This window comes from Schistocerca cancellata, chromosome 9 (genome assembly GCF_023864275.1).
Source record: "Schistocerca cancellata isolate TAMUIC-IGC-003103 chromosome 9, iqSchCanc2.1, whole genome shotgun sequence".
In the NCBI taxonomy this organism is placed as follows: Eukaryota; Metazoa; Arthropoda; class Insecta; order Orthoptera; family Acrididae; genus Schistocerca; species Schistocerca cancellata.
This window is the reverse complement of record NC_064634.1, coordinates 441,997,443-442,017,727: the sequence shown is the minus strand read 5'-3', so window position 1 is coordinate 442,017,727 and position 20,285 is coordinate 441,997,443. Positions and strand designations below refer to the sequence as shown.

At 37.4% G+C, this 20,285-nt stretch overlaps 1 protein-coding gene across 1 annotated transcript in view; it reads right to left on the bottom strand.

The window, feature by feature from the left end:
- Positions 1-20,285, bottom strand: part of LOC126100529 (WASH complex subunit 2) — a 235,777-nt gene that overhangs the window by 175,735 nt on the left and 39,757 nt on the right. The window contains exon 3 of the mRNA XM_049911143.1: positions 430-627. Coding sequence (XP_049767100.1) covers positions 430-627 — 198 coding nt within the window. The remainder of the gene's footprint in view (positions 1-429; positions 628-20,285) is intronic.

The following is a 20,285-nucleotide window of genomic DNA, read 5'->3' as shown; positions in this document are numbered from 1 at the left end:
ACTGTTGATAAAATTTAGTGAGCTTTCTCTTTCTTTACTTCTCAATTTAAATTCTTCTATCACCCACAACTTTACATTCCCTTTACCTCTTCCTATCTGCCTCCATCTCCTGAAAATTCTTATAAATTGCTAAAACTTCATGGTAGAATACCACTTTTTTGCCCCCTCCTCTCCCATTTACGTCTGTGTCGGCACTGTTCCAGTTGTTCCTATCTTAGTAAGTGTACACTAGCCCTCTCTCTCAGATAATGTTGAAAATGGATCTTAAGTTTGGAGCCCTAGAGTTTAAAGCTCCTTAACGGTCCAGTTGCTTCACTGTGTGGGTATCTTTAAAGCTTGCAAGCCCTTATTACAAAGGTTTTGTTACATACATAAGAACAAATCATATTTAAGTTAACAATACCAATATTAAAGAAAAATAATACTCACCTTCTGCAAGGGAACTGTTGAGTCAGCTGTAACTTTTGTCTCTTCATCATCATCATCTACTCTGTTCTCAACAAACTGCGTGTTTGCCAGTGAAAGAAAGGAATTTGTTACATTGTTAACAGCAGATGATGTCGTATTTAAGTCTTCAACAAGTTCATCCAGCATTTTCTGAGTGGTGTGTGTTTTGGCTACCAGGTTCTGCAAGACCATAATATTGCATTTATAGCAGGTGATACTGAGACAGAGAAAATACTTAAAATAATCCAGAATAAAACAGTCTTGGTTGCAAAACTGTTTAACATCAATGATGCATTTCACCCTTCTCAGGTGTCACCAGATTGTGTAAAAGTAGATGAATATGCAACCTATCTGTCACGAAGCCATATAAAATGGAAAATAGATGCAACAGTGGCTGGATATGTAGCCCATATGTCATAAAAACATATAAAATGCAAGGCAGTGTACGCAGCTCGTACCACATTTTTGTAAATGTAGTCCTATTTTGTACTGGTATGGTGGAGTTAGCTGGTGTGCTTGTTGTGACTCGCCGATCATTCAAAGTGCCGCCACACAATTATGCGTGTCATCTACATGTGGCGCTGTCTGCCAGCCATGCAGCAGCCACGCCATCTAAGCGGCCGGCCAGCCAGCAGCCGCTAGACTTGGACTCAGTACTCATTCGAATGTTACTGTGTTAACGTCTTGCTTTGCCAACTTGCTCAGTGACGTATGTGTCGTGTCGTTTCGAAATATATGTGTTCAACTTGACATTATAACAGTGCTCACAGCCCAACTTGAATTTTAAATGTTTCAATGATGGATGGGTTACATACCTAGTTACTGTTGTGTCCATTTTCCATTTTATATGGGTTCATGATGGATGAGGCCTATCCAGCTACTTTTACACAATCTGATGATGCCCCAAAAGGGTTAAACACATCATTGATATTAAATAATTTTGCAACCAAGATAATTTTTATTCTTGAATAATTTAAAATTGGTTGCTGTAGTGATCTGCCACAATGGAATGGAATAATTTTTAGCTAACATAATGTATACAATTTACCTGAAAGACCTACTTGCAACATGTCAAAATAGGAGCAACTGAAGTGGGGCCTTCAGAAAAAACTAAAGAAAAAAGTGTATCAGCTGTTGAGCTTTTTAGACCTATAATTATTTTGTCAAGATATAGAATACACTGGGGAAGAGATAGGAAAATAAATAATTCTCAAGTACTGCACAGACAGTCATTTATAAGGTAAGAGAAACCACGAATGACACTTAGTTAATGGCCAAAGGTACAAAACAGAGCCAATGTTACGACTGAAGGAACAGGAGCTCAAATCAGTACCAATGAACAATAGATAGATAGGAAAATAAATAATTCTCAAGTACTGCACAGACAGTCATTTATAAGGTAAGGGAAACCACGAATGACACTTAGTTAATGGCCAAAGGTACAAAACAGAGCCAATGTTACGACTGAAGGAACAGGAGCTCAAATCAGTACCAATGAACAAAGCCACAATCACCTTGAACAGGAACACACAAATAAGTGTGACATAGGTCAGTGATAAATTTCACTGATAATAACTCATTGTACCTTAACTACAGTCACTCTTTCTTTAGCTTCAACGGCCAGTTCCCTAAGAGTGTCTCATTTCCTAGATTCTCACATGCAGTAGACCTAGAAAAATGATGCTGCAGTAACTAGGTACACACTGTCAGCTATAAACCTTAGCATGTTTCAGCCTAAGGCCTGTCAGAATGTTAGTTCATCGCCTGGATACTTTCCCTTGTGGAACAACAGCAAGTGTTTTTTACACATTGGATGACTGTTCTAGAATTTGAGAGAGACTTGAAGAGATGAAAATCACAGTCAAATGGCTTCTCTGTTCCAAACTCCATAATATCTGGTGCCATTATACACCAACATGATACTGACAACTAAAGCTATGATAAGCTGGGGAATGTAAGCTTTAATTATATATTTGTTGTTGTAATATGGTCAGGTTACACTGACAGGAGTACTTCCCAACCAGTCTTGCACTGACCTCACTTCAACAATGAATTGCTTGATGAAATGAGTGAGTCTATATGGTTGGCACAAACTTGTCAATGCAATGACTTGAAATGGCTCGTTTATTGCTGTTAATCATGATGATGCAGTTTATAGTGATGATGTATCAACATTCATGCTCTATGAAAGTCGCTTTCCTGAACTGTTAGAAACAAGTCACAATCAAGCTTCAGTAGCCCTTTACAAACAGTACTGTTGTACAGAAACCAGATGGCAGTTATAAGAGTCGAGGGACTTGAAAGGGAAGCAGTGGTTGGGAAGGGAGTGACACAGGGTTGTAGCCTCTCCCGATGTTATTCAATCTGTATATTGAGCAAGCAGTAAAGGAAACAAAACAAAAATTCGGAGTAGGTATTAAAATCCATAGACAAGAAATAAAAACTTTGAGGTTCGCCGATCACATTGTAATTCTGTCAGAGACAGCAAAGGACTTGGAAGAGCAGTTGAACGGAATAGACTGTGACTTGAAAGGAGGATATAAGATGAACATCAACAAAAGCAAAACGAGGATAATGGATTGTAGTCGAATTAAGTCGGGTGATGCTGAGGGAATTAGATTAGGAAATGACACACTTAAAGTAGTAAAGGAGTTCTGCTATTTGGGGAGCAAAATAACTGATGATGGTCGAAGTAAAGAGGATACAAAATGTAGACTGGCAATGGTAAGGAAAGCGTTTCTGAAGAAGAGAAATTTGTTAACATCGAGTAATGATTTAAGTGTCAGGAAGTTGTTCCTGAAATTATTTGTACAGAGTGTAGCCATGTATGGATGTGAAACATGGACGATAAATAGTTTGGACAAGAAGAGAATAGAAGCTTTCGAAATGTGGTGCTACAGAAGAATGCTGAAGATTAGATGGGTAGATCACATAACTAATGAGGTGGTATTGAATAGAACTGGGGAGGAGTTTGTGGCACAACTTGACCAGAAGAAGGGATCGGTTGGTAGGACATGTTCTGAGGCATCAAGGGATCACCAATTTAATATTGGAGGGCAGCGTGGAGGGTAAAAATCGTAGGGGGAGACCAAGAGATGAATACACTAAGCAGATTCAGAAGGATGTAGGTTTCAGTAGGTACTGGGAGATGAAGAAGCTTGCACAGGATAGAGTAGCATGGAGAGCTGCATCAAACCTGTCTCAGGACTGAAGACCACAACAACAACAACTGTAAGATGAAACTTCCTGGCAGATTAAAACTGTGTGCCAGACCGAGACTCGAACTCGGTACCTTCGCCTTTCGCGGGAAAGTGCTCTACCAGCTGTGAGGACGGTGCGTGAGTTGTGCTTGGGTAGCTCAGTTGGTAGAGCACTTGCCCGCGAAAGGCAAAGGTCCCGAGTTCGAGTCTCAGTCTGGCACACAGTTTTAATCTGCCAGGAAGTTTCATATCAGTGCACACTCCACTGCAGAGTGAAAATCTCATTCCAGTACTGTAAGATGCTTAGGCAAAAAGCATGCACTATGCAAACAGAATAGATAAACGTGGAGGATATAATAAAGTCAATATCTGGTAAAATGTTTTTGCTATTGACAAGTCAGATACATGTATGTTTCACTTTCTGAATAGAGCAGGTGAATTAAATAAAATCTTACTTTCCACAGGGAATCTCATAACACTCTTGGAAAATAGCTTTCCAAGATTGCTATCTGAAATACACCTCTGTGATATTAACAGGGGGAGACCAAGTCAGTAATTAAATCACTGAAAACTAACTAAGGATTCTCATGGATACGATGGGGTATCTAGCAAGATAGCAAAGCACTGTGCTCCATATGTTGGCCCTGTACTTAGCCACATTTTATTTGTAATCGTTTCTTCAGGAATGATCAGTTTATCGAACAATTAAAACACTCAGTAGTGAAACTGCTGTATAAAAAAAGGAGAAAGGGATAAAGTACACAATTCTAGACCTATTTCTATGCCATCAGTGTCTGCACATGTTATGACCAATTATACACAATTATACAGAAAGTTGGAAACACTAGGTGTCTTCTATGGTTTAACTAGGGCAACTGATCATGACACACACACACACACACACACACACACACACAAAATATCAAAGGCAGAAGTTGGGCAATTATGCAATAAGATTAGCAACTCACAATTGGATCCTCTCGTACTTTAAAAACAGACAGTAAAAGGTCATTCCTCACAGTAATAAAACACTCCTCACAGTAATAAAAACAGATGTGAGGTGGCATCTGACTGGAGGTTGGTTAAGTAGGGGTGCCAAAGGGGTAAGTGCTGGAACCACTACACACTTACCCCTTTTTTTTTACACGACCCAGGACATATTGCCATATTTTTTGGATCCAACCCAGGACTTATTTCTGAAATTACTTAAAAGTCTTAACAGTTCACTGAAAACATTAAACTTCAATCATTCAGTTGCACTTTCCACCATACATGATTTTTTTTTCATTAGTGCACAATATGGGCTGAACAATCAGTTCCTAAATTGGTCTTTCAAAACCACTTTGAACTTCTCTGAATACATTTTCATTCCTCTTTCTTTTCACTATTAATTACTACTGTGTTAGCAGCTGTACAAGAAACCAATTTTTCATCATGTTTGTATTCTTTCACACACTGCAAAAAATGGTGCGTCAAAATTTGAACAGTTTCACTCAGCACTTCACCTAAATTTAACAGTATAACTTGAATTCCCTCCTACAGACTTAAATATCTCACAATCCCAACAAGTTTACTTCACTTCTGTTTGAGGTATCCATTATTACTGTTACAAAATTATGTTTTACAAAGAACAAAATACATTATCAAATATAATTGTCTTGGTTTTTGGTTTAGCAGATGAAAAATTTGGGCCATGTAACGTTTTAACCAGTTCAGTTGCGTGGTGTGATGTCTTGAACCTAAGATTGTGTCTAGCAGTATGGTACGAAAATATAGCCTCTTTAGCACCACACTCCAGATCACAATTTCCTCTTTGGTTTTAAAAAATCTCATATGTTTAGTGAAGCAGTAGCTCTCCTATGTGTAGCTCTCCTATGTGTGTGTTTCCTTTATGTGTAGCACAAAATTCTCCAGCATGTAATGTGAAATAAATGAGTCCACTGTTACTGTCATTAAACAATTTCAAAAAAAATAGTATTCCTATTGCAGATTAAAACTGAACAGCACTTTTTTTGCCCACTGTAACCAAAAAGAGAGAAAATGAGTAAAGAAAAAATGATCAAAAAGTGTAGACGAATTACTTCACACATGAGAACAACGCAAATACATTCCCCTGAGACATATATTTAAAAAATCCTGACCAGTCATAAAATTCTCAAATCCTCAACATACATGGTAAGCGTGTGTGTGTGCGTGTGCACACGCGCATGCACACAGTTCAAGACATAAGTTATAAGTTCATGGCTTGTAGAAAACAAATTGATGCTAAATCATAGTAAGTCCCAGTTTTTGTGGTTTCTAACACACAATTATTCAGCTAAAACCAACATTTTTATCACACAGAATTGGCATATGATTAGTGAGCCCGAAAAATCCAAATTCCTACATGTTCAAATAGATTGTCAGCTGTCATGAAAAGCCTCATGATCAGGATCTTGTTCACAAACTGAATGTTGTTACCTTTATTATTAGAACAGTATCGGCAATAAGTGTTAGTTAAACACAAAAACTAGTCTGTTTTGCTTATTTTCATTCAGTTGTAACACATGACATTATATTTCAGGATAACTGTTCCCATTCACAAACAGTATTTTTGGTTCAGAAATAAGCAGTCAGAACAATATGTGGGTTAAGTTCTTGGACATCTTGTAAACCCCTGTTCAGGTGTCCAGGAATTCTTATACTGAACTCTCAACTTATATTTTCTTTAACACACTTTTCATTTGCTCATGACACAACTATTATTTTGCCAGGCAGTCCTCGAAAAACTTTAAGAAAATTCTTAAATTATTTTGTTGATTATACTAGTAGCAGTTTACCTATGCCAATGGAAATGGAAATGCCGTGTGGCTAGGGCCCCCAGTCGGGTAGACCATTCGCCTGGTGCAAGTCTTTCGAATTGATGCCACTCTGGCGACTTGTGTGTCAATGGGGATGAAATGATGATGATAAGCACAACACAACACCCAGTCCCTGAGCAGAGAAAATCTCCGACCCAGCCAGGAATCGAACCCGGGCCGTAAGGCATGACATTCCATCATGTTGACCACTCAGCTACCAGTGGCAGACACCCATGCCAATAATTTGTACTTATCCCTATCAGTGATCAGTTACTAATAGGCAACGTAGTAATGGAGAAATATGTAAATGAAAGTATTTGTTAATAAAAGCTATTATATTTTTAATAGTAGTAACAAATATTAGTCTCATCATAAAAAAATTGTAACAAATTTAGTCTCATCATAAAAAAATCAATATCATTATATACAATGCAGTTAACAGTAAAACATAAAAAGCATGTTAATTTTATTTTTTAAAAATTCTTTATATTATAAAACTTCTTTGAAAACAAAGTTAGCCATTATAATATGATCATAGTTTGCTTTTTGGCTATGTATGTCCTCAGCACAAACATAAAAATTACTGAATTTGTGACCAAATGAAAAAGCCACATATAACTGTCTAAGCGAAATAACAGGTTCTGACAAATGCAATCCTGCCCTTTGAAGCATCTATAGTTGTTGTTTATTAATGGGCATAATGAAGGCTACTTTTACTGGGGATTGTTTTATCATCATTTGGAAAGGCATGGTTGGATCAGGAGGTATTACAGGGAATGAGCACAATCTTATAAGAGCCACAGCGATTTAGCAGTGACAGTGTACTCGCATAAGTGAGTTACCATTAATCTTGCACCACTAATTAAGCCCTGATTTACATGAAGATTTCTAATTAACATAATAACAGCATTTTTAAAAGGAATTAATGTAGCGTTAAACCAGACAGATTTAAAGAGTTCGAGAATTCTATGGGGTACAACAGAACGTTGTTTATTTACTCAAGTTGGACAGAATCAGAAGTGAGGTAAACCTTTGCTTCCGCAGGTAACAAATTAGAAATGACATATACATTAATACAATCATCTTTTTTGGACACACAATCATCATTAAATAGGATTGTGAAACATTTTGTTCATTAATTTCTATGGCATTGAATACAACAGCAATAAAATTATCGCAAGTATTGTACAATAACAATGTTTAGGAATTTTGAGTACTTCACTGAAGTGGCCTAAGACACTGTTAACCAACCATTCAGTGAAAATGGGATCACAAATTCCCCTCATATTTTGAGTCAACTTACGTAATTTAAGATGAGACCGTAAGAGAGATCACTTAACAGTAGCTTCGACAATGGCTGTTCTATTAGTATGTCTAAACTAACTAAATTATTTTCTCTCTATAAGGAGAATATTCTTCATGATGTCCTTAAAATTTGATCAACAATGCTTGGTGTGTGTGTTTTTGAGAACCACTGAAATCTCATCCCAAATGATGAGATCAGAGTTAATGAAAAGAGAAATCGAATGCAATGTGCATACCCCTGGTAAGAGACTGGCAGCAATGCCCTAACTCTGCTACTGTTAAAATAATGTTGTTGTTACTTCATAGAATGTGACACAAAGTTTTGTACACAAATGTTTCACCGTAGTCTCCTGGTCCAGTCTGTGAGGTAATAACTGGGAATCTTATTTTTTATTTAAAATACTATTTCCTCAGCTATTGCCTTCTGTTCTTCACTTAACTTCCATAAGCTGTCTTATGTCTGTATTTTCTTCTAGTTCAAGGCTTCTGTTGTGTAGTACGCAATAATCACAACAGCGGTCAGCAGGCTGAATTGTTGGCAAGATCTGCCATGACATTTTTACAAAATTCTCCAATTCTACCAATACGAGGTTGTAGGCTTCAATGAAGTGTGCTGTCTCTGAAAATCTTCAGAAAGTGCATCCTGACACATTGAACTCAGGTATACTGGCAGGAAAGCAGAATACACATTAAGGGCAAAAAGCCATAATGTTATCGAAATAAAGTTTTTTGACAAAACCAATAACTTTAACTATTTGTGTATTTTTCTTCATTGACGGTGGACAAAATCTTGAAAATGATGTATCAATAATTAATTTTGATTAAGCAATACGGGAGATATGGTGAAATGACAAACATATACCACTGAGAAACAATACATATGTTGTACTCAGCAGCAAATCATCTGCATAGGTTTAATGCAAAATTTTATTTTATTTATTATCTTTTCTGATGTTAGTTGGTTTGTGTCATGTTCCACGGATCATTTGCACAATATATCGTAATGGTGTGGAACGTGTCATTTTATATTCACAATGAAAATTAATTTGTTAATATGGTTACATGCTAAACTTTTACAAATTTTATTATTACTACTATTATTATTTTATGCAGAGATGTAGTTAGTTATTCCTACCCACCACCTTTTACACATTACCGTAACAGAAACTCTCCTACACAATAGCAGGAGTTGTCAAGGAAATACTATTTCAGTTTGTTTTCAAATTTTACTTTGCTGTCTGGTACACATTTTATATCACCGAGTAAGTTACTAAAAAAATGTAGTCGCAGCACTGTGCACCTCGACTTGCTAAAGCGGACCTTAATGAGGAGTAATGAATGTCATTTTTTCTTCTGGTATTGTATGTACATCATTGTTCCTTCTGAACTCCAATGGATTATTTACAACAAACTAAATGAGGGTATGAATATATTTTGAAGCAGTAGTCAGGATGCCAAATTCCTTAAACAGATATCTACAAGATTATCCTTGGTGAGCACCACGTTCTTGAGAAATGAAGACTTTTTTACTTTAAGATGAGCTACCCCTGAACTTTATTCCATATGACATCATGAACAAAAATACACAAAACATGTCAGCTTACTTATTTGTCTTTTCCCAAGATCTGCAGTGAGTTCAAGTGCAAATGAGGCTGAACTAAATAGTTTTAGGAGTTCCAACATGTGCTTTTTTCCAATTTAACTTCTCATTGATATGGACACACAAGAATTTTGAAGTTTCCACAAGATTTATTATTTCCTCACTATGTGTTGCACTTATCACTGATGTAGTCTCCCTAGATGCACAGAAATGAATTGTGTGTCCTATTTCTGTGGATGACACCACTCACAGAAAATCAGTTAATGATACTTTAAAGAATCTTGTTTACTACCAGTTAATGATACTTTAAAGAGTCTTAGTATAGATATATAGTATTGATGCCCTTTTTTATGTAATTCAGAAAGAAAGTCCAGAAAAGTTTAAGCCACTTGATTGCATCCTCTTAATGATTCTGTCTCCAACCAGGTGTAGAAAACAACACTTTCCCTTTTTTGCTCCTTAGTACGGATCATGATGCACAGATTGTATAACTGTACTTGTCTAGTATAGGAAACCTCACTGACTAATGCCTGGATTGATTACAATACAAATGTCTTCTGGAGAAAGAACTAATTCAGCTTCTTGTACATTAGACAGAAGATCGTTTAAATATATGAGGGACAATAGCAGACATAAGGTTGAGTTTTGTGGAAAGCCATGTGTGATTCCTCCTCAAAAAGAATTATGTCCCGGACTATATTTACTGAATTACTAAGTACAACTTTCCAGATTCTTTTGGTTAAATGTGAAATTATCCATTGATTGGCTATCCCATCAATCCCATGAAACTTTATTTTATCTAGGACAGTGGTTCCCAACCAGGAGGAGGAGTGGAGGGGCAACAGATTTAGGCTGTGCAGGCAAAGAGAGCTCAGGAGAAAACACGGAAAGTGGCCTCAGATGTGCTTTAATTAGTATCAAACCAAAAATTCAACAGCTACTTGAAATAAAACGATTTCAACTGTCTTCATGTTCGGAATTTTTCTTGTGACTTTCATCTCATAAAAAATTTTAGATTTGAAAAGTGTTGTTCAACAAAAAACAGTATCATTAGGTATTTAAATAAGACATAATGACGCCGCTATTTCACCTCCAAAGACCTTTGAAACACTATTGTCTTCTATTACTCTGCATTTGATGACCTCATTTTACTAAAGTGCGAATTGCAGATTGTTTATTTGCTTCTTTCGAAAAAAATTGACAAACAAATAAATACATAAATAACCAAGGGTAGCATAAGATATTATGGGGTTGCAAAGGCTGACTACTGCTGGGTGTATCAACACTCCAAATTACAAAGTTTTAGCAAAACACAATTTATGCATTCTTAGACTTAGAGCAAAAGCCAACTACTGCAATGTAATTACTCTCTTGAACCTTGGTGCTCTTTCCTCAGCAAGCAATTAACAATAATGGTGTATACTGGTTGCTTTAAGCGATGTTACTCATTATTGTAACAGTATTTACTGGTGGGAATAGTGTTGCAATCAGATTTCACTGTTGTCGGAATATCTGCGGCTTACTGTTAGACAAGTATTCACTTGACACTCACATGTACACCTACAAAGAAGTAGTGCAAGTGGGAGCAGCATGGATGATGATTCTTATGATTCTGAAAATGGCATAACGTCAAAGCATGTTCCGATGGGAGAAAACCTCTATTCAAGAAGAGCTTACGTTGATCTGAAATGCAAAGTAAAAAGTGTAAAAAGGAAGCTATCATTAAATGCAATCATGGACTTGAGGTTTCAGCTTCAAAACCTAAAGGAATGAAAGAATATAAAGCTGCTGCACTCTGCTATTAAGATACTTCACACTTTCACCATCACGTGACATCATTAAATAAAATGGATCAAAATAAGTTTCTGTTAAAATTTCTTAATATTTCTTCACCTCAGCGCAGAATAGCTGACACCAAGGATACAAAAAAGAACAAAACTGTGACAGTGAAGTTTCCATTAGAAAAAGGAATAGTGAAGCAATGCCTGTTCGTCCTGCCAGTTTCCGAGGAATGTCTGGCATGTCAAAGGATAAGCTACCCTACCTAGCAAGTTGGTTCCATGAAGTTGAAAAGTTGTCAGAGGAAAAGAGAGGAAATGAGAGCACAGAAAAGGATCAAAAGAAGGTAACTATAGCCATTGAAAATGATATAAAAATGTATATATAAGGGCAGAGAGAGCCATCATGGAAGGAGGAAATATATGAGAAGTTAATTGCATTTAGATCTCATACTAAATAAAATGTTCATGAGATTCCATGAAGAAAGAAAAAAATTTGGTTTGAAACAATGCTCCTTATCAAAGTAAAAGCATATATTTTACAAACTTTTCAATCTATCATTCAGGACACCTTATATCCATACATGCTGCACTTACAAGGTTGGTTTAACGGATGTAAAGGCAGAAACACATCTGCAGAATAAGAATGAATTACAAACTAGACACAGATTACATAAAATTGGTGCAAAGAGATTTAATGATATAATGAAGGAAGATAATCCTACAGTCATCAATATTTGCTTTGACATACAGCAAAACTAGCCTATTCCAAAACTATTAGTCAGCGAGGTTTCCTATACTAGACAAGTATGGTTATACAATCTGTGCATCATGATCCGTACTAAGGAGCAAAAAAGGGAAAGTGTTGTTTTATACACCTGGTTGGAGACAGAATCATCAAGAGGATGCAATCAAGTGGCTTCAACTTTTCTGGACTTTCTTTCTGAATTACATAAAAAAAGGGGCATCAATACTATATATCTATACTAAGACTCTTGCAGCGACCAAAATAAAAACATTGTATGATGGCCATTTGCTTACAGTGTTCTTGGAACAGAGCGCAAAATTCAATAATATTACTCACTTCTTCCCTGTTCGTGGCAATAGCTACATGCCTCCAGACTGTGCGTTTGGTAGAACTGCAAAGTCTTACAGAAAAAAAAGTAAACATCTTGTCTCCTAAAGAATATTACGATACTTTAGAAGAGCATGATACACTCAGAGTTATAAACACAGACTGGATTGTTAAAAATCTGAAAGATAGTGCTCAGAAAGTACTAAAATCCAAGCTACCATTCAAAATGAACAGGCATCAAAGAAAATTGTTAATGTGTCAGTAAGTGATACATACTCTGGAGATTGTAATAAAACTGATAATGGTGAGATAAATGTACTAACTGATCTTGGATCATATGAAGTGAATGATACCGCACCAAAAAGATAAAAAACCAACTACATGGCTATGCAAAAATGTTTAAATGTCAACATTTATAAATACTTTATGTAATTACAATGATAATTATGGACTTCTCACAAAAGACGGACAATTGACTTTATTTCATTTATGAAATTATGTTCCAAAGATTGTTTTGCATAAACAGATCAATATAGAATAGCAATTTCTTTGCTACATGTTGTTAGAGGTAAATCTTTGTTCTTTTGTGCAGTTGGTTGGGCGAGCACGAAGTGCGAGGATGGAGAATGAGCTATGTGTGTTTTATTGATTTGTATTACGAAGTGAAATGACTGAAAATATGTGTGTAATTCTGCAGAAAGTCCACCAAAATTCATATTATTATTGAAACACCAACCCAATCATCATGTAGATGATTATACAGGGCGAGTCATAAATGATGAAAAATATGTCGTGCATATTGTCACACACCGATCTACAAACAAGTTCATTTTCCGCATGTTCCTATGTGAATAAATGACAATGCAAGTGAATGCTAAAAATCTGGAAATATGAAGTGGACTTTTCGGTGTTGCTGTGCACTGACATTGGCCAAGGGGACAGATCAGCAGCAGGGCACAACATGTGAGTGTTGTAGGTAGTCTAGCCACTCCCGAGAAGGCGAGGCATGTGGCGTCAAGCAACGGCTTGCGTGACACTGCAAGCAATGACAGAGCCCAAATCTATCTCGGACCAGATACACTGGCCGGTATTATGTATCGTAGCTAGTTGGCATAGGGAAAGGAACGTGATGAGGGGCTGGACTACCGTACATGCATGTTTTATAATTTGGTTTTTTTGTCCCAGACTTAGTTTTAAGATACGAGTACATAAATGCAGAATACAAAATACAACTACAAAGATACGTGGCAGTTAATACGAACAAACAACACACCTGTACAAATTGAAACTAACATAGAAACACGTGACCAGAAGCTGCAGTGGCGGTTTATAAGTACTGTTCGAAAAGACGGCCAAAATGTGTGTGGCAAAGTTGAACACTTCGTAGGAAGGATTGCTGAACATGATCCAACATGTCTGTCTCTCTTTGCATAATACCACAGGCATGTTGTATTCTGTGTTGAAGGGTGTTGACATCAACAACCTCTCCTTCGTAAATCACAGATTTCAGATGGCCCCACAAAAAGAAATGCAGTGGATTCAGGTCTGGCGATCTTGCTGGCCATGCTACAGCGCCACCACGACCGAGCCATTTTGAAGGGAAGGCACTGTCCAGGTGGCGTCGCACTGTGCCGCTGAAGTGAGCGGAGGCACCATTATCCATGTACCACAGGTTCATATGAGAGGCCAAATTAATGTCTTCCAACAATTCCAGTAATGTAGCATCCAGGAAACACAGATACCGCTCTCCTGTAAGCCTTTGAGATAGCACATGTGGTCCTATGAAATGGTGATCAATAATACCACATCAGATATTGACACCGCATCGTTGTGGGTACCCTCGTATCACTGTGCTGTGGGGGTTTTCTTCCGCCCACTCGTGCCAATTATGCGAATTCACTATACCCTCCTTTGTGAAATAGGCTTCGTCGGTGAACAGTATTGTTCGTGAAAAATGCTGGTCGTGGGTCTGACGCCATAGGATAAAGTTGCAGAAGTCCAGCCTTCTCTGGTAGTCTTCCGGCAATAATGCCTGTACCTTTGGATGCAAAAGGGATGGTACTGGTTTCTATGGAGTACTCGCATAACAGTAGATTGTGGCATTCCAAATACAGCGGCGAGAGACCTGGTGCTTATTGTTCAGTCCTCCACAACAGTTTGTAAAACTTTTTCTTTGTCATCCGCACTATACATCGACCGTCAGCCATGACCACTAAATCCTGGAGGCGCTACACATGCACCATACTCCCTAAAGCGCCTGTCCACAGAGTAAAACGTTTTTGCGGATGGAAAGTGCCGGCTAGAAAACCTCATGATACAGTTGCCTTGCAAAGTCCGCTTTTCCATCTGCAAGCCAGTAGGTGAGTTGGATGTCGGCGTGTTCTTTGTTTGTGAAACTTGCAGTGGTACTGTAGTAACACTGCGACGCGGTCGTTAGCAGCTGTCGACATGGTGAGTATCGGGCCGAGTGAGTAGTGCAGAGGTGTTGTAAAAACGTCATGCACGCCGTGGTTTTACTTCCGCCAATGACCACTCTTTTCGCTTATAGGACACACTTTCCCTAACATGGGACTGTACACTGCGGTACCGGCAGCAACGTGTGATTCACAAGTTCTGATACAATTTCACATACATTACGATGGGATTTGTTCTTTCTCTTATCTTTCAAATGATGGCAGAAACACATCAGCTCATTGGTGTGTCATGTGTCGTATCTATGGGTGAATGACATGTCGTGATCGTGAGGCTCGTTGGTATCTCGTTCAATGGTTATCAGGTGATTTTGTTTTATGTACATAGTACACTGAGGAGAACAAAATTAACAATGGAGCGTCATACGTTACGCATAGCAGCATGCGGTCCTTGACATATTTTTCCTCATTTATGACTCACCCTGTAGAAAGAGTAAAAAGATAAACCAAAAGGAAATGCACAAGGAGCCATCAATATACAACATAAAAGATAAGTGTTTTTATTATTAACAGAACTAGTTATTTAAATTCAACTGCCTCTGTCATTCACTGCAGTGCGTCACTATCTCAGCGTGCAAGTGCTGTGAAAATGTGATTGGCCACCGAAGTTACTAACGTTCTCCAAACATTAATAAACCAACTTTGGGCAACAAGAAGGTGGGGACAGTCAAAGATACAGTACAAGTTGACATCCTGAGACGAAAGAAATCATGCCATCCAACAGTATTAACATTCACCCTTTTACCAAAACAAAGAAAAAAGAAAGATGTGTCTGCCGTATTAAAGTATTCTGAAATTGCAGATAATGCAAAAAGAGTTTTACAAAGATGACCTAGACAAATAATGTGTAGATGTAGGAGGGAAAACTTGATAATAACAATGTGATTGTAACACAAAAAACTTTTGTATTATTCATTTCGTACTTAATGAAGTACTGATAATAATAATAATAATAATAATAATATAAGCTACACAATTACATTAAAACAGTTATCAATACTATTATTTTATTATGCCACTGTGTTTCTATTATTATTTTTTGTATTCTCAATAAACTAAAAAACTTTAAAAGAAAAATGCTATATACAATAATATATATACAAAAATATGCATTTCACAACAATGTAGGTATATAATAAACACTAAATCACATAAAAAAGTTAGTTGTGGAAAAAAATACATGGAATTTAAGAAGGCAACGTAACTGACACCAGCAATAATTATAATCATTTATCGGCTTTTGAAAAAAACTGGAAAAATCACACCTTAATCCATCGTTGTAAAAATTACATTTTAATATATTTCATAACAAAGCTTTATTAATGTCAATGAGATCTAGGAGTCATGTAAAAATACAAATGCTCAAACATATACATGTAGGTGAAAACAAAAACTCATTTTATGAAAACCTGTACTTGCTGCGTATGTCAACTTTTAAAAAAAGACTCCTCAAATGCCTTAGATAGGCCACATAAATTACCGACCAGTGCTATTTTGTTACATAATGCTTGTAAAATTTGGTGAGTGAACCTGTAAACAGCATTCTCAGTTGAACAATTATTCTGAAATCCAATCTGTGATTTGCTGAGGATATTATTTCATCTACATCTAAGTCCATAATTTGCGAACTACCCTGAGGTGCATGGTGGAGGGGACATCCCACTGTAACAGAGTTTCTTCCTGCTCCATTCACATATGGAGCACGGGAAGAATGACTGATTGTATTGACATGAATATTGACATGTTTCAGTGGGCACAGTATCTGCAGTGTGCGCAGGCTCATTTAAAGTTTTGTAGACATTACTTTAATTTATGTATTACTGTTAAAGCTAGTTAAGCAAATTTTAAGGGCTACTACGGGTAGATATAAGCTGAAGATACAATGCGTAGGGTAAGAATTGATCAACACTGAAAAGGGACTGTTGCGTTTGTTTCATGTACACCATTACCGTAACACGAGGGTGGGGATCTGATGTCTGGTTGTTCAAGTGCAATATTGCTGTGTCACTGGTCATGTAATCTGTGGCTGAGAGCTGGCAGTGCCACAACAGATCAACCCTTTCTCCACTTCTCTGTGTAATGAACATCCTATTGTTGCAGTCCTCTGAGTAATAAGTTTTTTTTGTGTGTCGATAACCAAGTGCTGACATGAACGTGAAAAAAAGTTTTGTTCTTACGGTGTCAGGGATGTATTTAATATCACTGTGTTTATGTAGCATTTACGCATCTATACCTCCTTTTACAGGAACTAAAGTGATTTTGTATTTTTCTTTATCTTATAATTTTAATTATGCTTTTCCGCACCGGGCTGCACTGAAGGTATGTTTTTAAGTGTGTACGATTTCTTTGTATGTACTTTTTCATATTTTGACATTCGTTTGCATGTCATAGTATGGCTTTGCGGTAATCAGTCAATTGAGACACTATCTGTGGGACAGGGTGTTCCCCAACCCCAACCCCCCCCCCCCCCCCCCAACCGCCACTACCAGAGGGGCTTCTTTTTTTTTTCGCAATTCCCTTTTAGAATTCGAAAACTTTTCTGTGCAGAAATGTCTAAGCATAGAATTGTACCACTGACTCTCAATAGTCATCTCTCTGACGAGTGCAGAGCAACAGTAGGTAGTCGTGGCATAGCTTCCGTGGAGTGTTGTGTTGATGCTGTGGCTGCTGCGTGTATCTTACAAGTTATGGTGAAGTAATTGAAAATGTTTGCCTCAAAAGTTTTGCATTTAATTTCAGTGTTCACGACATAGTATCAATGTTTATCCAAAAGGTGATGTTTCTCAGTTTTATGTAGGTTTCATGTGTCGAGTAGGGAGAAAAACAATCTACTGCATCGCGACGGTTACAGAAAATAATGTGGACTGGTATGATCCCAACTGCAAATTCTTAGTGAAAGAAACCAGATCGTTTTGACTGGCTGACTATCATGAGTGCAGGTACTTTCTTGTTCGTATATTGTACCCAAAATTTTATGGACCATCCGTATCATGATTCGGTCCCACGCAAGTCACAATGGACACACATTTGGAGTACAAATACTGATAATGTCCAGTGTGGAATATTGTTAATTGTGAACAGTGCAGTCCCAACCTGGGCGAGTGTTTAACAGATCAACTTGGTATTGTTTGTGTGAGTGACTCCTCTCCCTGCTAGACAATAGTTATTACAGGGCACATCATAGCAGGCACTGCAGAGAGCAGCAGATCAACCACCACGGGAAGGTCCAAGAATGTGGGTTTAGGCACACTGTTGTTAAATATCCAGCCCCGTTCATGCATCTAGGGAGTGTGGAACATTTTCAAGTGCTAAAGGCTAGCTTTTATTAGTACTGTGTATCTACCCCTTTACCTCCCGGGCGTGTTACAACTCTCCCATGGATTAAACAAACTTGTGACCATATGTTTTGCCCTTCTCTGTATACGTTCAATATCCCCCGTTAGTTCTATCTGGTAGGAGTCCCAAATACTTATTGCTGTGTAAGTGTGATACTATTCTCGAATACACAACCTTCTCAAAAAATTTGGAAAATGATGTAAGTAGTTATTGACATCTCTCCTATCACCTTTCTTAAAGAAGGTATTAACAACAGCATATTTCAGTCTCTCAAGAAAAATGTCTCCGAGTTAGTGATGCATTACGTATTTCATACAAAATAATTTAATAGGATAGATAAGAAAAATCTACTCACCAAGCGGTGGCAGAACACACACACATAAAAAAGGCTATAATTACGCAAGCTTTCGAAACCAGTGGCTCCTTCTTCAGTCAGAAGTGGTGAAGGAGAAGGAAGAGAGTGAAGGAAAAGGACTGCAGAGGTCTAGCAAAAAGAGCAGATGTCAGGAAAGTCACCCAGAACTGTAGGTCAGGGGAGAGTTACTGCACAGGATGCGAAAGAAAGACAGATTGTTGGGGCCTGCGTTGGACGAGATTTGAAAATCTGAGAGTTTAAAGGTTGAAGACAGAGTAATATGCAAGATAGAGATTACTGCTTAAACATTGTGGATGAGTTAATAAGAGTGAAAAGCTAAGCGCATTTTTCATAACAGATGTAGGAGTAGGGTGGTGAAAAATAGATGGGTAAGAAAAGAAAGATGTCTAAAACAAAAACGGAGTGAAGAAAGGAATAAGCATTTTTTCACAGTAATTATTCTTCTCTTCAGTCTGTTTTCGTTTCCTACATCTTCCATTTTCTCACCTGTCTATTTTTCACTGCCCTCCTCCCACCTCTTATGTACAATGCACTTAGCTTTTCACTCTTATTAAGTCATACATAATGTTTAAGCAGTAATCTCCATCTTGCATATTACCTTGTCTTCCACCTTTAAACCCTCAGGTTTTCAAATCTCATCCAATGGAGTCCCCAACAACCAGTCTTTCTTTCTCATCTCATGCGGTAAGTCTGACCTGAACCGCGGTTCTGGGTGACTTTGCCGAAATCTACCCCTTCTCCTAGACCTCTCCAGTCCTTTTTCCTTCACACCTCTTCCTTACCCTTCAATCCCCCTGCATCAAGAAGGAGCCACTGGCTTCGAAGGTTTGCCTAATTATAACCTCCTTTTATATGTGTTTTCTGTTGCCACTTGGTGAGTAGATTTTTTATCCATCCAATTAAATTATTTTATCAAAAATTACATATTTCAGATAAGAAAGGGCTCATAATATGAGAACAAAATGTCAGTGCTCTATCGAACCAGATTCAGATGAGCTTTTATTTTTGAGAGAATATATAGTTTTCTTTACTTCTGAAGGAGAAACTGGTGATATATGGATATGACTTAATTTTATGGGACTTGCTTTTTCAACAAATTGCTGTTCATTTTTCTCTTGAACTGTTTGTCCCTATACTTTTCACTGTATTTAAGAAATTGTTATTAAATATATTTGCTACATGTGACCTACAATTTAGGTGGTTAGTTGCCCTGTCTTTCATTTCACTACCTTCCATACTGCCATTCAGTCTGTTGTTGGAAGTAGTGATTTCTGACATTATGTGCGTATTTCTTGATTTTTAGCAACTTTTCTTTGTAATTTTGAGTAGTTTTGTAGTGTGCAGCTTCTGCAGGATCTCTATTTGTTCCTGACAACAGATACATTTCCCTTTTCCTTTCTCAAGATACTTCAGTCTTTCTGTTGATCCATGATTTTCTTACATGGCTGTGTATCCTCCTTTCTGATTAGCTTATGCAGAAAGGTATTTTCAAATAATGAAATGAATTTATCATTTTGTATACTAAACTTAAAAACATTTTTCCTGGATCGTCAGTTATTCTAACTTGTTTCCATTGATGAGTACCAATACTGTAAGGCACTATGTTACTTGTCTTAGCCAAAAACAGCATTTGTCACTGGGTAACCAATTATTTTCATGCTTTAAGGTTCACCAAAGAAAACGTTGTCAATTAGGATCCTAATGTCTTTATCAACCAGTGTTGCAAAGTTAACTACCGAGGTCAAACTGTAGGATGCAAATAAGGTTTCCAGATCATTTTCCCTTTCAGAATACCTCAGAAAACCTATACTGAAGTCCTCCAAATTTCCCAGTGGGGATCTATATACAGATACAATT